The 20,424-nt window shown below is 54.1% G+C and overlaps 1 protein-coding gene across 1 annotated transcript; it reads right to left on the bottom strand.

The window, feature by feature from the left end:
• Nucleotides 1-512: 512 nt before the first annotated feature.
• NLRP6 (NLR family pyrin domain containing 6) lies at nucleotides 513-15,497 on the bottom strand. Its single transcript, XM_063710823.1, has 10 exons — nucleotides 15,336-15,497; nucleotides 14,952-15,006; nucleotides 14,592-14,780; nucleotides 7,298-7,804; nucleotides 7,033-7,071; nucleotides 5,066-6,821; nucleotides 4,107-4,202; nucleotides 2,498-2,668; nucleotides 2,256-2,423; nucleotides 513-1,732 (listed from the first exon to the last, which is right to left on the bottom strand). Exons 1-10 carry the CDS (start codon nucleotides 15,495-15,497, stop codon nucleotides 1,594-1,596), a joined length of 3,282 nt encoding a protein of 1,093 aa, XP_063566893.1. The 3' UTR covers nucleotides 513-1,593.
• Nucleotides 15,498-20,424: the final 4,927 nt, after the last annotated feature.

Here is a 20,424-nt window from a genome sequence, read left to right as displayed (position 1 = left end):
CAGCGCCCGCCACCACGCCCGGCTAATTTTTTTGTATTTTTAGTAGAGACGGGGTTTCACCGTGTGAGCCAGGATGATCTCGAACTCCTGACCTCGTGATCCGCCCGTCTTGGCCTCCCAAAGTGCTGGGATTACAGGCTTGAGCCACCGCGCCCGGCCACATCATAGGCCTATTGATTGTGGTTTGTAGTTATGTATCAGATACACATTTATTTATTACTTATTAGTGATGGGGTCTCTTTCTGTGGCCCAGGCCAGAGTGCGGTGGCAAAATCATATTAGGTTGGTGCAAAAGTAATTGCGGTTTTTGCTTACTTTCCAACCAACCTAATAGCTCACTGCATCCTCGAACTCCTAAGCTCAAGCCTCGAACTCTTGCCTCAGCCTCCTGAGTATCTGGGACCACAGGCATGCGCCACCACACCTGGCACACGTATACATATAATATACGTACTTGTGCTATTGCGTTGTGTATCACATACATATGTGTTGTGTATGTATCATATCATATATATATTTATTGTATTACACTGTGTATCATATAGGTGTTTGTCTTCTTACCTAGAATGTCACCTCTAGGAGGACAGGGGTTTTTGTGTTTTGTGAAATGAAGAAATGGAGTTAGAAAGTGGATTATAGTAGGGGATTTCCCCTGGGCAGTGATGGGGCTGAATCCAGAGTCTCCCCCACCTCCCCACTCAGACTGGAGTCTCAGCAGCCCAGCAGGGTTGAGCAGAGAAAACTCCAGGATTCGAGGACTGTCCGCTGCGGGTCCTGTCCATCAGGGCCCCTGTCGCAGCACTTTCTGCAGTCAGGCTGCCCCCTGAGACTCACTTTCCTCATTGGGGAACCGGGGGCCACCATCCTGCCCTGTGAAAGTGGAATGCTGGAAAGATTGTGAGCACCGACCTGTATTGTACCACGCCTGGCCAGGTGTAATAGAAACCAACAGAAATGAGTCCACAGGGGAATTTACCGTCAGTGCATGGGGGCTGCTCACCCACCGTGTGGTCATGCCTCCCACCCAGCACGGGGGTTCTGCGCTGTCTCCACCTGCCCTAGTCTCCCTTCCTAAAGATCTCAGACACTGGACGCCTCTGGGCCTGGGCCATAGCCTCAGGGATGGTCTCATTCCTAACAGGGAGGGACGGTGAACTGCCTACCTCCAGTCTACATGGGCATAGTTCTGGGGGCTGTTGGGCCACACTGCAGATGGGGATCAGGCAGTGAAGGGTCATTCTGCCTCCGGGTAGGTGCTTAGTTAATTGGAGCTCTCGCCGTCATTATTGTGGCTTGGGGTCGGGAGGTGTCTTCAAGGGGAATGGCTGGAGGGTCTCAGGAGAGGAAGGTGGGTGGAGTAGTGGTGGGGCTGGGGGAGAAGGGGTCTCCCAGGTGTGGAGAGAGGGGCAGGTCCTGGGCCTGTCCTGGACGGGGCAGGGTGCCGTGTCTGGGCCTCCCACATGCCTGTCTGGGGCCTCTCGGCTCAAAAGTTTCCCAGAGGCCAAGAGCAATATCCTCCCGCCCTTGGAATGGGCCGTTCTCTCCACAGGGACTTTGACTAGGGTCTTCCACCCTGCTCTGGCCACCAGGGCCTCAGAAGGTCGAGATGAGTTCCTTGGGAGGTTGTGGGTGGCCGTCCAGCGCTGGGTGTGTGATGACCAGATCCGGCTTTGCTCTCTTCACAGCCTGAAGCTCCTGTAGTGACTGCTCGCTCAGCTCCACAGAGGCCAGACTGCAGCCACACACAGAGCAGAAGCGGGGTCAGCGGTGGGGGAAAGCAGCCAGGGCTTGGGGGCAGTGCCGTGGGGGCGGCCGGGCCGCGGGCAGTGACGGGCAGTGCCGTGGGGGCGGCCGGGCTGCAGGCAGTGACCGGGCTGTCAGCTTGGCTGTGCCACAGACACTCAGGGACAGGTGGTGTCAGTTGAGAGGTTTGTCAGAGGCTGGGGGAGGGGGCAGAGGCCAGGCCTTGGGGGTGGCAAAAGGGTATCGGGGCCACTGGCCCAGGGTGCTGCCATGGGCACCAGACAACAGATGAACATTTGGTCAGACAAAGTGGTCAAGGCCCCGAGCTGTGGCCAGGGCTTCAGAGGGCAGGGCTGTCAGGGCTGGGCTCCCAGGTCAGTGTTTGAGCTCGGTCACATGGGAGGTCTCTGGGAGGGGCTCTTCTTCAGGGTCCAGGGGAAGCCCCCAGGCACCCTCCCCCTCCCCGGGTTGACAGGCTGTGTCCCCAGCACCCTTCCCACCCCTGCCTCCACCTGAGGGTCTGCAGGCCGCATCCCTGGTGCTGCAGGACTGCACACAGGTAGGTCACCATGGGGGCGGGCAGTTGGCAGCCGCTGAGATCCAGGGTGGTCAGGGCGGGGCTCTGCCGAAGCATACCCACCAGGTACTGGAGCCCTCGCTGGGGGTCAGGCAGCTGTACCCTGTGGGAGGGCCGACCTCAGGAGCTGCTGGGGTGGCGGGGGCATCCCACGGTCCCTCCCAGGCCAGGCCTCACCTGACCGTCTGCACCCTGCACTGCGGCCAGGCTAGGCCCTCACTCAGCATACGCAGTCCTGCCTCACTGAGCCTGTTGTGGAGGAGGCCCAGCTCCGTCAGTGTGGGGGCTGCCCTCAGGGCCTCAGAAAGGTCTCGGCAGACTGCGTCAGGGAGCTTGCAGTGGGACAGCCTGTGGTCAAGAAGCACAGAGATTTACCTGCAGGCGCCTCAGCCACCACACCACCTCCAACTGCACAAAATGCCCGCTGCCCAGTGGCCCAGGGTTCAGCTGAGAGATGTGTTGGTGCCACATCCTTCCCTGGACCCCGCAGAGCCCACCCTGCCCTTTGTCACCATGCACCCCTGGGGAGCTGTGTTCATTTCTCCCTGCGACACTCTCTACGAGCTCTTCGGAGAGCTGAGACGTGTTTCAACATGTTTGCCGCACAATCGTCCACCAAGATGAGGTGGCCAGCTCAGTTTATTTAGTCAGCTATTCCCTAATGGTTGGGTAGTTGTGTTGTTTCTCCCTTTTTTTTTTTCCATTATAAATAATGGTGTGCTGAACATCTTACTTTACCAGCAGAATTGCTGGGCCAAATGTGATCACCTTTTTGGCTCTTATGTTTATCTCCAGATTGCCACATCCCCCACCCCCATATCAAGCTAATTTGCCGAGTTGCCGTCAACGTAGGATGGACCTGTTTCACCATCAGTACTAGTTCCTAGATTTCCTCTTCCTTTCTGCTCACTTGGTGGTAGCTAAGAGTGACTGGCAAGTTATTGCCATGTAAGAACTGTACATGTGGCCGGGCGCGGTGGCTCACGCCTGTAATCCCAGCACTTTGGGAGGCAGAGGCAGGTGGATCACGAGGTCAGGAGATCGAGACCATCCTGGCTAACACAGTGAAACCCCGTCTCTACTAAAAATACAAACAATTAGCCGAGCGTAGTGGCGGGCGCCTGTAGTCCCAGCTACTCGGTAGGCTGAGGCAGGAGAATGGCGTGAACCCGGGAGGCGGAGCTTGCAGTGAGCTGAGATCACACCACTGCACTCCAGCCTGGGTGACAGAGCGAGGCTCTGTCTCAAAAAAAAAAAAAAAAAAAAAAAAGAACTGTACATGTGTAGCCACATTAAATCTCACCCCAACTCTCTGGATCTACTGGCTCCATTTCACAGGGGAGGAAATGGAAGCTCGGACAGATGGACTTGCCACTGGGCACGCAGAAGCAGGCTAGCGTTTGCAGACAGCCTGACCTTGGAGCCTGCGCTTGAACACCTTCCTCCACTGCTTCTGAGAACCCAGCAGTTTCCAACGGCAGCCTCCCTTCAGAAGGAAAATACACTCTTGTCTTCTTTAATCCCTCCCTCAGTGCGCTTAGCTGCTTTCCACTCACACCAGGACCAACCTTTTCCTACCAGTACCTAACCTGGTAATGAAGCCCCAGACCCTCATCCCCTCCTCCCTCTGCTCTGTGTGGGCAGAGCCTGCCGTCTGCAGCACCCACAGGCCTAAGGCTCTGGTCTGACCCCTCAGCCTTCTTTCCTAGGCCATACTTCTGTCTCTGCCCAGGGCATCCTGCTCTCAGCCCGCTCCATGGGAAGAGCTGGGGGTGTGGCCACTCACGTGAGGCTGCTCAGATGGCACAGTGGGTCAGTCATTGCCTGAAAGAGTGGATGAAGAAGGGAGGCTGGCAGTTGTTTTGTGGTGCCTCGAGAACTGCTGGGAGAGAGAGGAAGGTGAAGCCCACCCTGCTCCTCACAGTGCCTCCCGGAAAGGACTCCTGTCTATCTCTAGTGCTGGGGTCTCAGAGCTGCCCCTCTTCCTCACCTGCTTGCTGAGCCACCCCCTTCACACTCCCCCAACCAAACCCAGAGCAAAACCACTCGTCTGTGGCCCAGGCATCATCCCACTGGGGTGTCTGAGTGAGGTCAGTGGGACAGTATCACCCACATCCCCTACATGGGTCTTTGGGTCCCCAGGCCCAGCCCCTGCCAACACCGTGACATTCATCCTCTCAACAGATGCCAAGCCCCTGGGCAGGGGCTGAATTGGAGCTATATTCAAAGGAACTCTGGCAAAAGCCTTGCCCTGGAGGAGCCGAGGGTCTGGTGGAGGTGTGGGGCAGATGTCACAGCAGGGTGGTCAAAAGGGTGCTTCTGGAGCCAGCTGGGTCCCCAGCCAGCTGGGGGAGCCAGGGCAGACTTGCAGGACAGGCAGCAAACAGAGTATTCTAGGTGGAGGGAAGGGCAAGTGCAGAGGCTCTGGACAGAGGGCATCGTGTGTTCCAGAGCTTATTGTCAGAAAGTATAATGGGAAGAAGGGCTGGGCCAGAGCTGTAGGGCCATACTAGGAAGTTTTCATAGGTTGTGGGTGGCTGACGGTGGGCATGGTGAGGACACCCTGGGGAAGAAGATAGGAATTCAGTGGTTGCCTTGCAAGGAGGTGGTCAAAGCCTCCCCATTTGGGGAGCCAGGGTCTGGTCTGGAGGTGCGCCCCATGCCAGATGGACACTTGAGGTGCACAGGTTTGCACCGGCACACACACCTCACACACAAGAGAGCATCTCTGCCCTGGAGACGCACCTGCTGCCACCCAGGCTGGCCTGGAGCCGCTTCCCCAGGCTCTTCTTCTTCTTCTCCTGCGCAGCAACCAATCTGCAGCTGATCAGCCGCAGTGCCTGTCCAGCAGGGCAGCACCTCACGCAGTAGCTCAGAACAGCCACGTCCATGCGGCAGAAGCGCACTCGCTGCAGCGCCAGCTCCGGGAGCCGGCACAGGGCTTGGCGCACAAACGCGTCCTCCTGCGTCTCGTACAGGCAGTACAGCAACTCCAGTGGGTAGTTGGGCTCCTCTCCCTCCTCCTCCTCCTCTGGCTCTTCGGTGTCCTCGAGCCCTTTGGCCCCCTCGGTCACCTCTGGTGCCACTCCGGGGCAGCCCTGTCCCTGTCCCTGCACCCACCGCAGGGCCTCCTGCTTCACACGCTCTGAAACCATGCAGCCGAAGTGGCGCTCGATGTCGCGCATCCGCTCCGCGCTCAGCAGTCCGAAGAGGAAGCGCGTGGTGAGCACCAAGTGGCTGTGCGGCTGGGCGTCCCCACGCAGGAGTGTCCCAACGCCGCCAGCCGCGGTCCTGGGCACCCCGCCGTCCTCCAGCAGGTAGGACAGTGCCGCGAGGAACTCCTGGAAGCTCTGGTCGATGAACTGGTAGGTGACCTCTGTCTCCAGCACGCCCGGCAGCTCCTTTTTGCTGAGAAACAGCGTCTGGACTTTGGAGCCACGAAGCTCCAGTTGCTCCAGTTCCTTCTCGGCAAACTGCGCCCTGCGTCCGAGGACGCCCTCGCGGGCCAGGCGGCACAGATTGCGCAGGTCGCCCTGCAACCGGGGCCCGTCGGCTACCGGAGCCGAGCTCAGCACGCTGGTGATGAAAAGGAGGTACACTGACGTGGTGGTCTTGGACGTGCGCGACAGGTCCCGACCGAGCTCCAGCTGCTGGCGCAGCACGGTGCACACGATCCAGCACACGAAGGGCACGAAGCACAGCGCGAACAGCGTCTCGTTCTCCTTCACGAAGCGGTAGGCGCGCTCGGCCCTCCTCTCGTCCCGGAAGAACTTGTAGAAATACTTCTTCTTGTCCTTGTCGGAGAAGCCGCGCACCTCGGCGCACTGCGGGGAACACAGGCGGCCCTGCAGCCTCCCGGGGGCGGCGGCGCGCGTGGTCACCAGCAGGAGGGCCGTGGGCAGCAGCGCCTTACTCAGCAGCCCGCCTAGCACCCGCGCGCCGCTCGCCGCCTCGAAGGGGTCTGTGCAGGGCGCGGCCTCGGGGCCCCCCAGCGCCGGCAGCTCGTCCGCGCCGTCCAGGATGAAGAGCAGCCGCTGCGGCTGGGCCAGCATCTGCGGCACCGGCGCGCCGCGGTCGGGGCACTGGTCCAGGATCAGGTCAGCCAGGCTGCGCGTGCCCGGCCTCTCCAGCAGCTCGCCACAGGGCATGAAGAAGGCGAAGTCCACCTGGCCCTGGTACAGCTTGCCCGCCGCCCAGTCGTACAGGATCTTTTTGGCCGCCATGGTCTTGCCGATGCCCGCCGGGCCCTGCAGCACCACTGTCAGCGGCCGCCGGCCCTCCTCGTCGCGGCGGAAGAGGCGGTTGAAAGTGTGCGTGTCCGAGCGCCGCGCGCGCCCCGGGTCAGGCTCTTCCGCGGGCCCCAGCGCCTCCTCCGGGGCGGCGCTCTCGGGCGCGATGAGCAGCTTGGTGAAGCGCTTGGTGATCTTCACCGAGCGGGCGTTCCTCTCCTTCACCCGAGCGTGCAGCTGCAGCACGTGCTCCCGGTACTTCTTCTTGTACTCTGGGCGCAGCGGGAGACAGCGCGGGGACAAGGGTCGGAGGTGGGGCAGGCTGCGCCCTCAGGGAGCCCACGCCCTCCCCGGCCCTGCTCAGGCCTCAGTTTCCTCTACGGGACCACAGCCCACGCCCCTGGCGGCCCTCCCATCCCGGTCCTCCCCGGGACCCTCCAAGTGGGGTTGGGGACACTCGTGCCCCCCCAGCGAGAGACCCACCGGACACGGAGAGCAGCGTCCCGGAGCCGAGCCCGAGCCCTGGAAGGGAAACTGGGGTGAGGTTCCGCCGAGGGCGGGAACAGGGGAAGGCGCCACGGGGGTCCGAGTCACCCTGAGGAGCACGCAGGGTCCTACCCCTGGGGCCCGCGAATTTGTGGATAAAACGCGCGGGGGCCGGGGACCGCGCCGGGGCTTCTCCGGGAAGCGGGAAGGAGGGCGGCCCAGCCTCTGCCCAGACAGGAGGGACCTCCCGCGCAGAACTCACGCTGCAGCCGCTGCTCCTGGAGCTGCGCCGCCACGTCGCGCGCGTCCGCCCTCTTGAGGGTCTTGCGGGCCACCTCCAGGGCAGGCTCCGGGCCGTAGAACTGGGCCAGCTGCTCCGCGAGGTCCACGGCGTCCGCGCGCTCCAGCCGCCCCCACGGGATGCTGCGTCCGTCCGGGCCCACGTCGCGCAGCTTGTGGCGGAAGCGCTTCAGCTGCTCTTGGCTCAGTTCCTCCAGCGCAGCCAGGAGCAGCTCGCGGGCCACCGCGAGGCGCGGCCCCGTGCTGGAGGCGGGCGGGCGCGGGTCATCGGGGAGCGACCCTCGGGTGACCCCCGCCCGCCCCCGACTCTGGCGCCGGAGAACCCACCGCGGGCAGGGCCTCAGGGAGTCCCGGGCCAAGCATCGTCTGGATCCATGGGGTGGGGGGAGGGGGCAACGGGGAGTGACCCCAGACTTTTCCCTCCCCCGTCCCCGGACCCGGGTCGGGGCGTCTTGGTGCTCTTCGCCCTCTGAGGGTGAAGTAGGCACTGGCCGCCGCTGATCTGAGCTCTGGGGGGCACCTTCCTCCCCTGCACCTCCCTTTCTGCTTCTGTCTTTCCACACCCCAGGACAGGTCACATGCCCCGAGGGAGGTATTTCCAAGGAACCCTGAGCTCTCTTTCCTCGCTTTCCTTCTTTTCCCTCTCTTCCCGAGCCCGGAGCAGAACTGGCCTCTTTGGCAGCAGACACTGCCAGGCCCAGGCTGTATTCCTGGGGCCCCCACCCCTGCCACCCTTTGGTGGGGCCCAGCTTGGGGCCTTGCACCAGGGCCTGAATCTGAGCCCCTGGTGGGGAACAGACTGCACAAATGCCCTCTGTGGGGAGGCAGTGCTTGACTCCTGAGCCTGGGAGTGAGGGTGAGGGAAGGATGTGGACAAGGGTGGAGAGCCTGAGGGAGTCAGCGGGTGAGGTGGAGGCCCCAGAGGGCTGAGACCAGCCGGTTCCCAGTGACCACCCTGGGGCCAGCACTCACCTGGAGCAGGGGGCCTCTGGCTGGTCCATGGGGTCTCTTCCTCCCTGGGTCTAGCACTCCGGGGCAGAGGTGGGGATCAGAGAGGTGATTCCTTCACAGGCTGAGCTGGAGCCAAGCCTTAGAGGTTGTCCTGCCCAGTCCATTCCCCGGGTCCACACACCGCAGCTCAGGTGGCACGAGATGCTGTTCGGCACCGTGGCACACGCAGAGCATTGCCCTTTAAGGGCTCGGCTTGGTGACCTTTGATTTTCTTACTCCTTTATCCCATTAATGTTCCCCAAGAACCCCTGGGTGTGGCATCGGGGCATGGCTGTGAGCAGGCAGCTTCAGAGCAAGGTGGGTTGAGTGAAGGAGGTGGCTGGCTCAGAGCCAGGCCTTCAGCTGAGGCCTGGGGAGAGGTTAGACTCTGAAGGCAGGGGTGAGGAAAGACTTCCAGGTAGAGGGAACAGGGGGGACAGCCAGCAGCACGCACAATATATGGGAGGGAAGGCAGTCTCCAGGGAGACGCCGGGCAGGGGTCTGCACTGCAGCCTCCCCACCCGACCTGAACAGCTGGCGGGCAGAGGCTGGACGTCAGGGGTGTTCGAGACCCCCGGGACCAAATGTGAGAGTGTGTGGAACGGGGGGGTTCATATGTGGAAATGAGAGGTGCTGGGTAAAATAAGGCTGAGACCTACTGGGCTGCATTCCCAGGAGGGTAAACATTCTAAGTCACAGGATGAGATAGGAGGTTGACCCAAGATACAGGTCATAAAGGCCTTGCTGATAAACGAGGTGGTGTAAAGAAGCCGGCCAAATCCACCAAAACCAAGATGGCGACGAGAGTGACCTCTGGTCATGCTCACAGCTCATTACTCTAGTTACAGTACATTAGCACACTAGAAGACACTCCCACCAACACGATGACAGTTTATAAATGCCATGGCAAAGTCAGGAAGTTACCCTATATGGTCTAAAAGGGGAGGAACCCTCAGTTCTGAGAATTGCCCACCACTTTCCTGGAAAACTCATGAATAATCCACTCCTCGTTTAGCATATAATCAAGAAATAACCATAAAAATGGGCAACCAGCAGCCTTTGGGGCTGCTCTGCCTATAGAATAGCCATTCTTTTATTCCTTTACTTTCTCAATAAACTTGCTCTCACTTTACTCTTTTTTTTTTTTTTTTCCACGGAGTCTCGTTCTGTCGCCAGGCTGGAGTGCAGTGGCACGATCTCGGCTCACTTCAAACTCCGCCTCCTGGGTTCAAGCAATTCTCCTGCTTCAGCCTCCTGAGTAGCTGGAATTACAGGCATGCACCACCATGCCTGGCTAATCTTTGTATTTTTAGTAGAGACGGGGTTTCACCATGTTGGTCAGGCTGGCCTTGAACTCTTGACCTTGTGATCTGCCTGCCTTGGACCTCCCAAAGTGCTGGGATTACTGGTGTGAGCGACCATGCCTGGCACTTTACTCTTTATGGATTTGACTCAAATTCTTTCTTGCATGAGATCCAAGAACCATGATGTCTGGATCAAGACCTCTTTCTGATAACAGTTTGGCTGTGTGTCCCCACCCAAATCTCATGTTGAATTGTAATTCCCAATGTTGGGGGAGAGACCTGGTGGCAGGTGATTGGATCATGAAGGTGGATTTCGTCCTTGCTGTTCTTGTAATAGTGAGTAAGTTCTCATGAGATCTGGTTGTTTGAAAGTGTGTAGCATGTCCCACTTTGCTCTCTCTGTCCTGTTGGCCACATGAATATTTGCCTGCTTCCCCTTTGCTTTCTGCCATGATTGTAAGTTTCCTGAGGCCTCCCCAGAAGCAAAAGTCTGTACAGCCCACAGAACCAGGAGCTAGTTAAACCTCTTTTCTTTATAAATTACCCTGTCTCAGGTATGTCTTTACAGCAGTGTGAGAATAGACTAAGACAAATTATAACAAGTAAAGAGATTGAATTACTAATTACAGGGAAAAAAATCCTTTCCACAAAGAAACGCTCTCAAGGGAATGCTTCCCAACTCATTCTCTGAGGCCTGTGACACTGATACCAAAACCAGGCAAACTCATCAGAAGAAAACTGTAAACCAATATCCTTCATGAATACAGGCATGAAAAATCCTTAACAAACGACTTCAGAAACATAATCTATTAGCATATAAAAACAATTACAAACCATGGCTAAGTGTGTTTTCTCTAAGGAGTGCAAGGTTGGTTTAACATCCAAAAATCAATTAATGTAACATATCATAGTATATACTTAAGAGGACAAAAACTGCTTGATCATCTCAATAGAGACAGAAAGAATAGTCCACATTTTCCAACACCTCTTCATGATTAAAAACACTAAGCAAACTGGGAAGAATGGAAGGAGCTTCCCAATCAGAAAATCCCCCAATATTTGGAATAAACAATACACTTGCAAATAACACATGGGTCAAAAGACAAGTCAGAGGAATTAAAAATACGTTTAACCAAACTGGGCATAGTCCTAGCTACAGGACAGGCTTAAGTGGGAGGATTGCTAGAGTTCAAGACCATCTTTGGCAGGGTAATAAGACTTCTGTCTTTTAAAAGATAAAAAAGGCCAGGAAATAGAGTAGGGGAAGGGAGATGAAGGAGAAAATAATATATGTGTAAATATATTTATTAGCACTGAGCTATACACTTAAAATGGTAAAGATGACAAATAAAATTTTGTATTTATATATAAATTAATATTTTTATTAAAAAATCGAGACTGAGTCTTGCTATATTGCCCAGGCTGTTCTCAAACTGTTGGCCTCCGGCCACTGCCCTCACACCTGTAATCCAAGCACTTTAGGAGGCCGAGGCAGGAGGATTGCTTGAGCTCAGGAGTTCAAGCTGCAGTGAGCTATGATAATGCCACTGCACTCCAACCCAGGCAACAGAGCCAGATCCTGACTCAAAACAAAAACAAAAACAAGACACTGAATCTACAATTAATGACCTTCCAAAACAAAAAGCATTAGACCCAGATGGTTGTACTGGTGAATTATATTGAAAACATAATGAAGAAATAACAATTTCCTATCATCTCTTCCAGAAAATAGAGGCAGTAGGAACACTTCCTAACTCATTCAATGAAGGTTATAATACCTTAATACCAAAACTAGACAAAGACATTACAAGCAAGGAAAAATAACACACTAATATTTCTCAGGAATGTAGATATAAAAATCCTCTACAAAAAGTCAGCAACCCAAACCTAACATGTGTAAAATGAATGGTACATCACAACCAAGTGGGATTTACTCCAGACATTCAAGGCTGGTTTAACACTCAAATGTAAATTAATGTAATTCATTACATCAATGGGCTAAAGAAGAAAAAACATGATCATATCAATAGATAAAGAAAAAGCATTTGACAAAACCCAACACCTATTTATGATAACAACTCTAGCAAGGCAGGAATAGAGTGGAACTTCCTCAACTTGATAGAGAACATCTACAAAAAAACCTACAGCTAATATCATACTTAATGTTGAGAAGCTGAATGCTTTCTCTTTAAGACTGGGAACAGGACAAGGGTGCCCCCTCTCACCACTCCTATTCAGCATTGTGCTGGAAGTCTTAGCCTTCGCAATAAGACCAGAAAAGGAGAAGAGGGTATGCAAATTGGGAAGGAAGAAATGAACTATTTTTGCTTGCACATGACATGATTGTCTGTGTAGAAAATTCCAAAGAACAAAACATTCCTGGAACTAATAAGTGATTATAGCAAGGTTGCAGGCTGCAAGGGTAATAAGCAAAAGTCACTTGCTTGCCTAGCAACGAACAGTTGGAATTTGAAAATTAAAACATAATTATCATTTATATTAGCACCAAAAACCTGACTTAGGTATAAATCTCACAAAATATGTACACGATAAACTACAAATCTCTGATGAAAGAAATCAAAGCTCTAAATAAATATTCCATGTTCATGGATGGGAAGACTCAATATTATTAGGATGCCAATTCTTCCCAAATCGATCTACAGATTCAATGTAATAAAAATCAAAACCATAGCAAATTATTTTGTAGATATCAAAAAACTGATTGTATGGTGGCTCACATCTGTAATCTCAGCACTTTGGGAGGCTGAGGTAGGAGTATGGCTTGAGGCCAAGAATTTGAGACCAGCTTGGACAATATAATGAGACCCCATCTCTACAAAAATATAAAAATTTAACTGGGTGTGCCAGTGCATGCCTGTAACCCCAGCTACTTGGGAGGCTGAGGTGGGAGAATTGCTTGAGCCCTAGAGATTGAGGCTGTTGTAGGCCAAGGTCATGCTATTGCACTCCAGCCTGGGTGACAGCAAGACCCTTCCTCTAAAAACAAAACAAAACAAACAGAACAAAACAACAAAACCCTGTAAGATTTATATGGAAAGGCAAAAGACTCAGAATAACCAACATGATACTGAAGAAGAACAAAGTCAGAGGACTGGCGCTGCTCGGTTCAAGACTTACTGTAAAGCTACAGCAATCAGCATAGTGATATTGGCAAAAGACCGTACAGATAAATCAGTGGAACAGAATACAGAGCCCAGAACTGGCACACACAAATATAGTCAAGTGATCTGTGAAAAAGGAGCAAAGCCAATTCAAAGGAAAAGGATAGTCTTTTCAACAAATGATGCTGGAACAATTGGATAGTCTCATGAAAAACAAATAAAAAAATCTAAACACAGACTTTAAATGTTTCACAAAATTTAACTCAAATTATATCATAGACCCAAATGTTAAGTGCAAAACAACAAAACTTTTAGAAGATAGTATGAGACAAAATTCTAGGTGACCTTGGGGTTGGTGATGACTTTTTAGATACAATACCAAAGCATGGTGCATAAAAGAAAAAATTGATAAGTGGGCTTCATTAAAATGTACAACTTCTGCCCTGGAATAGGTAGTATTAAGAGAATGAGGAGACAAGCCACACACTGGGATAAAATATTTGCAAAACACATATTTGATAAAGGACTGTTATCCAAAATATACAAAGAATTATCTTTTTTTCTTTTTTCTTTGTTTTTTTTTTCTTTTCTTTCTTTTTTTTTTTTTTTTAGAGACGAGGTCTTACTCTGTCGCCCAGGCTAGAGTGCAGTGGTGCGATCTTAGCTCACTGCAACCTCAAACTCCTGGGCTCAAGGGATCCTTCCCACTCAGCCTTCCAAGTAGCTAGAACTATAGGCCTGCATCAACACATCTGGTTAATTTTTATTTATTTATGTAGAGACAAGGTCTCCCTATGTTGCCCAGGCTAGGGATGCTGTCCTCCTGCTCAATGGTGGGATGATATTTCAGTTCAAGGTGCAACAGTTACCAAATTTAGGTCCAAAATCCCTGAGAATCCTCAATGGAACCCATATAAATCTAAACAGCCTCATGACCCAGGGGCCACAGCTGCTTCCAGAAATCTTCAGTTCGATTCAAAAGACAATGGCGATCTGTGTTCCGCTTCCGCAAAGGGACAGTACCAGGGTCTACCCATGTCACAGAGCACAGTTTTCCTCGAAGAAACCCTTTAGGCTTGTACCCTTCTGCACAGAGTCCTACACTCCGGACAGCAGCTGAAAATTCCCCCTCTGTTCCTGTCACTCATCGACAGCCCTTTGGTACTACACTGTCATCCGCTTCCTCTGTCCTTCTCCCCTGGGCCCTCAACATTCTGACCCCCCCACACCTCTCTCCTCGATGCTAGCCCTCTCTCTCCTCTGCGCTCCTCTTGGGGGCGGCGCCGAAGACCCCGCCTCATCAACTCATCAACCTCTCCTTCTGGGACGATTCACCCCAGAGCCTTTGGGGGTCCCAAACGGAACCAGAAGTGGCAGGACCTGCTTGCTGCCAACCCGAGGTCCATCTTCCCCTCTTCTTACCGACAGAACCCTGTTTGTGTGGATCAGCAAAGTGCTTCCCCATAAAACTTTGCAGAAGGTGACCTTGGGACACAGTCTGGGCAATGAGGGGAAAGGGAGCCTGCTGGGTGGGCTTGGGGAAACCATGGCTCCTGAAGGTGGTGGGTGGAGCTGCCACAGCCGTTGGCTCTTGGCCTCCCTCCGTCTTTGTCCTCTTGGACATGGACACAAAACTTGGAGGTCCGTGAGCAATGCCCAGGCCCAGGAGCCCAGGAGAGGAGATGACTCTGGCAGCTGGGAGGCCACCTCGGGGCTTTGTTCTGGGAGAACGACTCTCCTGTGGGTTTCGGTTTCGTGTGGCCCAAGGCCTTCGTAACTCGTACACCTTGGACCTGTCTCCGAGGCCGCAGGTGGAAGGGCAACGTGCACTTGGCCCCACTTCTGACGCCTCCTTCCACAGCAATGCTCTCTGTGGCCCGATCTTCCACGAAAGCAAACTGTCCTCCAAGGCAGGTGCTGGGCGTCCAGTGCTCCTTAAGGAAGGTCTTTCCCTTCCCCACACAGACCCAGAGAGAAAGCGCCTCCCCCATGAAGCTGCTGGTCAAATGCTCGTTCCATTGGCCACTCACTGTACCAAGAAACCTGCTAGAGCAGCCGAAGAAGGAAAGGTTCAAACTGGTCTCAAAAGTAAGACGGCCTCAACACGGAAGGGAACCTGGACACAGCTGCAACATGGACGGCCCCGAGGACATTGAATAAGCCAGACACAGAAGCACAAATGCTGTGTGTTAGCACTTACCTGAGGCCCCTAGAGCCTCCGACTCATAGAGAGAGTAGAACAGCAGGGGCCAGGGCTGTGGGAAGGGGATGGGAAATGGGTGTTTAATGGGGAGAGAGTCTCAGTTAGGGAAGATGAGAAAGCTCTGGAGAGGGACGATGGTGATGGGTGAACAATGTGAATGTACTTCATGCACACTTAGCAATGGTTAAAATGGTATATTTTATGTTATATAAATTTTACCACAATTTAAAAAATAAGACAAAAAAAGCCAGTGTATCCATAATCTGATTAATTATTAGCTCAAGTGTTTTCCCGAGATAGGTCAGGAAATCAAAGCCTCTGCTTGTTTCTTCAGGAAGGGCCCCTGGCAGGACCTTGAGAACAGCAATTGATCTGCCCCACCCTGGAGAACAGGGGCCGTAAAGTCTTATCAGGGTCATCATGCCACCAACCCTTGCCACCCTCGGAGAACAGGAGCCTGCAAGGTATCCATCCTGTATCCAATTCCCTCTCAGAGCTGAGCTGCTCAGAACGAAAGCTGTCCCTCAAGTGTGGATTAATCATGACCGCTGGTGGCTGTGGGGTGTCCCTTCACCAGCCGGGGGCAGCCTCCCTCCCTCCCTGGCCCCCAGGCCCTGGTGGTCTTCACTGGGGAGGCAGGGCCTTGCCGCCAGGGCCTCCTGTTGGTGGGGCCTGGTGGAGGGGCATGAGTGGGACTCTCTTTCCAGAGGGGGCTGGGCCCCTCAGCCTCAGAGGCAGAACCCCCTCTTTTGCCTCATTAGGTGGATGAGAGGAGGTGCCTATCTTTGTGGAGCCCCAGGACCTGTCCCCTTTACTTCCAAGGACATAGAGGACAGGAGGCCTGGGAGGAGCAAAGAGCCAGAGGCAGAACTGCCTCCTGGGCATATGACGCTCTCCCTTGGGGCGGAAGATCCCTCTTGCCCTGCAGGGCAGGGGGCTCTCCCAGCTGCCAAGGCCATCAGGGTGGTGACATGGAAGCACTAGGGCCCTTCCTGCTGCACTTCGGGAGCCCACCAGGACCTGGGTCCTGCCTCCTCCTCATTACAGGCCCAGGGGCCCTCTGCCTCCCGATCCCCTGTGCTACAGTGGACCCAGCCCCTGCCCCGAGGGTCACACTGCTGCCTGCTGGGAAAGGCAGCTGGCCCCCATCAGGCTGGCTCTCCCTGGTCCAGTGTGCCCTCCTGGGTAGTTCCTCCTCGCTCACCAGCACAGCTCTGGTGCACACACCCACAGCAGGTCCACACGGCTGCCACACCACCTCCCTTCTCTGCTCAAATGTCTCCTCTCCCGAGGCCTCTGACCACCTGCCTAAGGTACTCCCCAACTTTACTCTCTTGTGCATTGGTGTCCAGAGGCGGTAAAGCCTGCGGGTCTGGGGTCCTGTGCACCCTGTTGAGTGGGTGGCTGGTCCAGCTCCTGGCTCTGCCACTCACTGGTCACTCTGTGACCCTGGACACACTCTAGGTGAGTTTCTGTGTCTGTGGATGGACGGTTCCTGCTCCCTAAGGTGGTTGTGATCTCAAAGTGGCGATATTAAAACACTAAGAGTCGGGCCTGAGTGGAGCCGGGCCTCCTCCTTCACATAAATCAACTGGAAATGGACCAAGGCTGACATTTAAGAACTAAAACCATAGAACACTTAGGAAAAAATGTAGGGAAATCTTCATGACCTTGGATTATTATTATTATTATTATTATTATTATTATTATTTTGAGACGGAGTTTGCTCCATTACCCAGGCTGCATTGCAATGGCACGATCCCGGCTCACTGCAACTTCCACCTCCTGGGTTCAAGCGATTCTCCTGCCTCAGCCTCCCTAGTAGCTGAGATTACAGGCGTCCGCCACCACGCCTGGCTAATTTTTGTATTTTTAGTAGAGATGGGGTTTCACCATGTTGGCCAGGCTGGTCTCGAACTCCTGACCTCAAGTGATCCACCTGCCTCGGCCTCCCAAAGTGCTGGGATTACAGGTGTGAGCCACCGTGCCCGGCCGACGTTGGATTCTTAGATATAACACCAAAAGCATGGGCAATGACAACAACAACAAAAAGATAAATTGTACTTCATCAAAATTAAAATCTTCTGTGCATCAAAGGACACTATCAAGGGGCTGAAGAGGTCACCACAGAATGGGAGAAAATGTTTGCGAGTCATACATCTGGTAAGGATTCATATGCATAATGTAAAAAGGACTCCTTCAAATCAACAACCAAAAACCAAACAGCCCAATTTCAAAATGAGCAAAGGACTTGAAGAGACATTTCTCAAAAAAAAAAAAGATGCGAATGACTGACAAGCACGTGAAAAGTTGCCCAACCTCGTTAGTCATTACGAAAATGCAAATGAAAAGAACAGTGAGATACCTTCTTACCTCCACTAGGATGGCAATTATTATGCAACTAAACAAAACAAACATGAAGAAAACAAGTGATGGGAAGCCTCCCATGTTGCTGGTGGGACGGTAAGATGATGCAATTGTTGAAAACAGTTTGGTTTTTCTTAAAAGACGCAGAAGAATTGAAAACAGGAACTGAAACCACACTCATGTGTCCACTTTGCTAGTAGCATTATTCATAACAGTCAAAATGTGGAAGCAACCAAGTGTTCCTAAACAGGTGAACAGACAAACAAAACTCAGTCTATCCGTACAGAGAAATGCGATTCAGGAATGAGATCCCGACGCATGGATGAACCTTCGGCACATCACGCTGAGTGACATGAACCTGACACAGAAGGACACGTACTGTATGAATCCACTTCTATGAAATAATTAGAACAGGCAAATCCGTAGAGACTGAAAGTAGATGAGACATGTGACCAGAGGCTGGGGGGACGGAGGAATGCAGAGTTGCTGTTTAATGGGGACGGAGTTTCTGTCTGACGGATAAAAAGGATTTTGGAAATAGTGGTGATGGTTACACAATATTGTGCATGTAACTAACATCATTGAACTGCACACTTAAAAATGATTAAAACAAAAAGAGTTCTGTTACGTGTGATCCTTTGCCACGATTTTTAAATAGCGCCTGCCCCGTGGTCAGTGCCTCCTGTGCTGGCCGCAATGCTGTGCTCCTCACAGCTGGCGCTGACCGCTATTTCCTGCCCTAGGGCGGTAGGCGGCATCTGAGAGCATGAACAAAATGCCCTACCCAGAAGGAGCTACGTCTTTGTTGGGAGACAGAAAATAAACAGGATACATAAATAAACAACACATGGATTAAACAGTGCCAAGGGCGGGGCGCGGTGGCTCATATCTGTGATCCCAGCACTTTGGGAGGCAGAGGCGGGCGGATCACTTGAGGTCAGGAGTTCGAGATCAGCCTGGCCAACATGGTGAAACCCCGTCTCTACTAAAAATACAAAAATTAGCCAGGCGTGGTGGCGGGCATCTGTAATCCCAGCTACTCGTGAGGCTGAGGCAAGAAAATAGTTTGAACCCAGGAGGCAGAGATTGCAGTGAGCAGAGATCACGCCACTGCACTCCAGCCTGTGTGACAGAGCGAGACTGCGTCTCAAAAAACAAAAACAAAAAACAAACAAAAACAGTGCCAAGGACAGAGCAGAGCGGAGAGAGGAGAATAAACGAGGGGGCAGGTCCGCGGTGGGGATGCAGTCAGGTGCAAGGCAGGGCCGTGGTCTGGCAGGAGCTGGCCCACTCAGGACACAGGAGGCCTGGGTGGCTGGGAGAGCCAGGAGGGCCGAGGAGCGGGCAAGGCTCCCTGGGCTGCTGTGGGGCTGGGGAGGGTGTGAGGGAGGGAGACGTCCGGCTCTCCTGAGGGGAAGGGAATCAGAGAGGGGGCCACGCTCTGCACATGCATAAAAAGGGTGGATCCCATGTGGCGTGTGAGATGAGAAAGGGGCTGAGGCAAGAGGAGGGATGGAAGTGGGGAACTAGAGTGAGGAACAGGGTTTGCAGGTAACTCCCAAGGCCCAGGTATCCCAGTTTGAGAAGCCTATTTACCAGGGAGCTGGGATGGCCGGGACCAACCCGGGCAGGAGCCGTGCAGCCCCTCCTAGCCACCACCCCCAGCCCAAGGAGGGACAGGTGAGGACTTCAAAGGGCCAAGCCCTCCAGCGTCCTCATCAGAAGCTCAGGTGAGGGCACACAACGTGAATTTACCGTGGCACAGTGCAAGCTCCAGCAAGCGAGGCTCAGCAGTGCCCTTGCAGAAGGAAGTGTTTTCCCCCAGCCTTGTCCCCGCTGCGGTGATTCCCCTCAGGGCAAAAAATCACTCCCCGGAGGCTCCCCACAGTCCCCCACAACCATTCACTGCCCCATCTCTTCAGGGTCCACCCCACGAAGCTTGATCCACTCTCTTCACCCTCCCGGCTCCCAAAACTGTCCAGGGACCCGTGGAATTTCAGGGTCTAACAGCAGCAAAGCACCTTTTGCTCTCAAACTTCTCTGAAGTTCATTCCGCCCTCGGGCTGGCACGATGTCCTGTCCAGCTCCTCCCCCCTCCTCCTCGCTCCTCCTCTCCTCGCTCCTCCCCCTCCTCGCTCCGCCCCTCCTCGCTCCACCCCCTCCTCCTCGCTCCGCCCCCTCCTCGCTCCGCCCCCTCCCTCCCTCCTCCCTCCTCCCCCCTCCGCCTCCCTCCTCCCTCCTCCCTCCTCACCCTTCTCCCCCTCCCTCCTCCCCCTCCTCCCTCCTCCCCCCTCCCACCTCCCCCCCTCCTCCCTCCTCCCCGTCCCACCTCCCCCTCCTCCCTCCTCCCCCTCCTCCCTCCTCCCCCTCCTCCCTCCTCCCCCCTCCTCCCCCCTCCCCCTCCTCCTCGCTCCTCCCCCTCCCCCCTCCTCCCCCCCCTCCTCCCCCCTCCTCCCCCCTCCTCCCCCCTCCTCCCCCCTCCCCCTCCTCCTCGCTCCTCCCCCTCCTCCTCGCTCCTCCCCCCTCCTCGCTCCTCCCCCATCCTCGCTCCTCCCCCCTCCTCACTCCTCCCCCTCCTCTTCACTCCTCCCCCCTCCTCCTCACTCCTCCCCACTCCTCCTCGCTCCTCGCCCTTCCTCCTTGCTCCTCACCCCTCCTCCTTGCTCCTCACCCCTCCTCCTTGCTCCTCACCCCTCCTCCTTGCTCCTCACCCCTCCATGTGGGCTGGGGATTTGTCTGTTTTGCTCACTGACACTTCCCAAGCACCTAGAACAGGGCCTGGCACCCAGTGGGAGCAGCTGATGTTTCCCGAACAAGTGAGCCCAGTAACTTTCAAACAGGCAATGGAAGGGCCAGAGGGCTTCCCTCACTGGCATTATTTTAAATTTTATAGGCAATGACTGAATATGTTAATTTTAAGAAAATCTAATAGTATAAATATGTATGAAATAAAATGTGAAAATGACCTTTCCCTCCATGAAAGTCACTGTTCTTTCCACAAAGAATCTCTGTGAATCATTTAGTGTGGTACCACAGACCAATTCTGGGGCAATTATACAGACATTCTGTGACGCTGATCTATTTGTGCCATTACCACACTGTC

This window comes from Gorilla gorilla, chromosome 9 (assembly GCF_029281585.2).
Source record: "Gorilla gorilla gorilla isolate KB3781 chromosome 9, NHGRI_mGorGor1-v2.1_pri, whole genome shotgun sequence".
Classification (NCBI taxonomy): Eukaryota; Metazoa; Chordata; class Mammalia; order Primates; family Hominidae; genus Gorilla; species Gorilla gorilla.
Note: the sequence above shows the minus strand (reverse complement) of the source record. Positions and strands in the feature narration are given on the sequence as shown.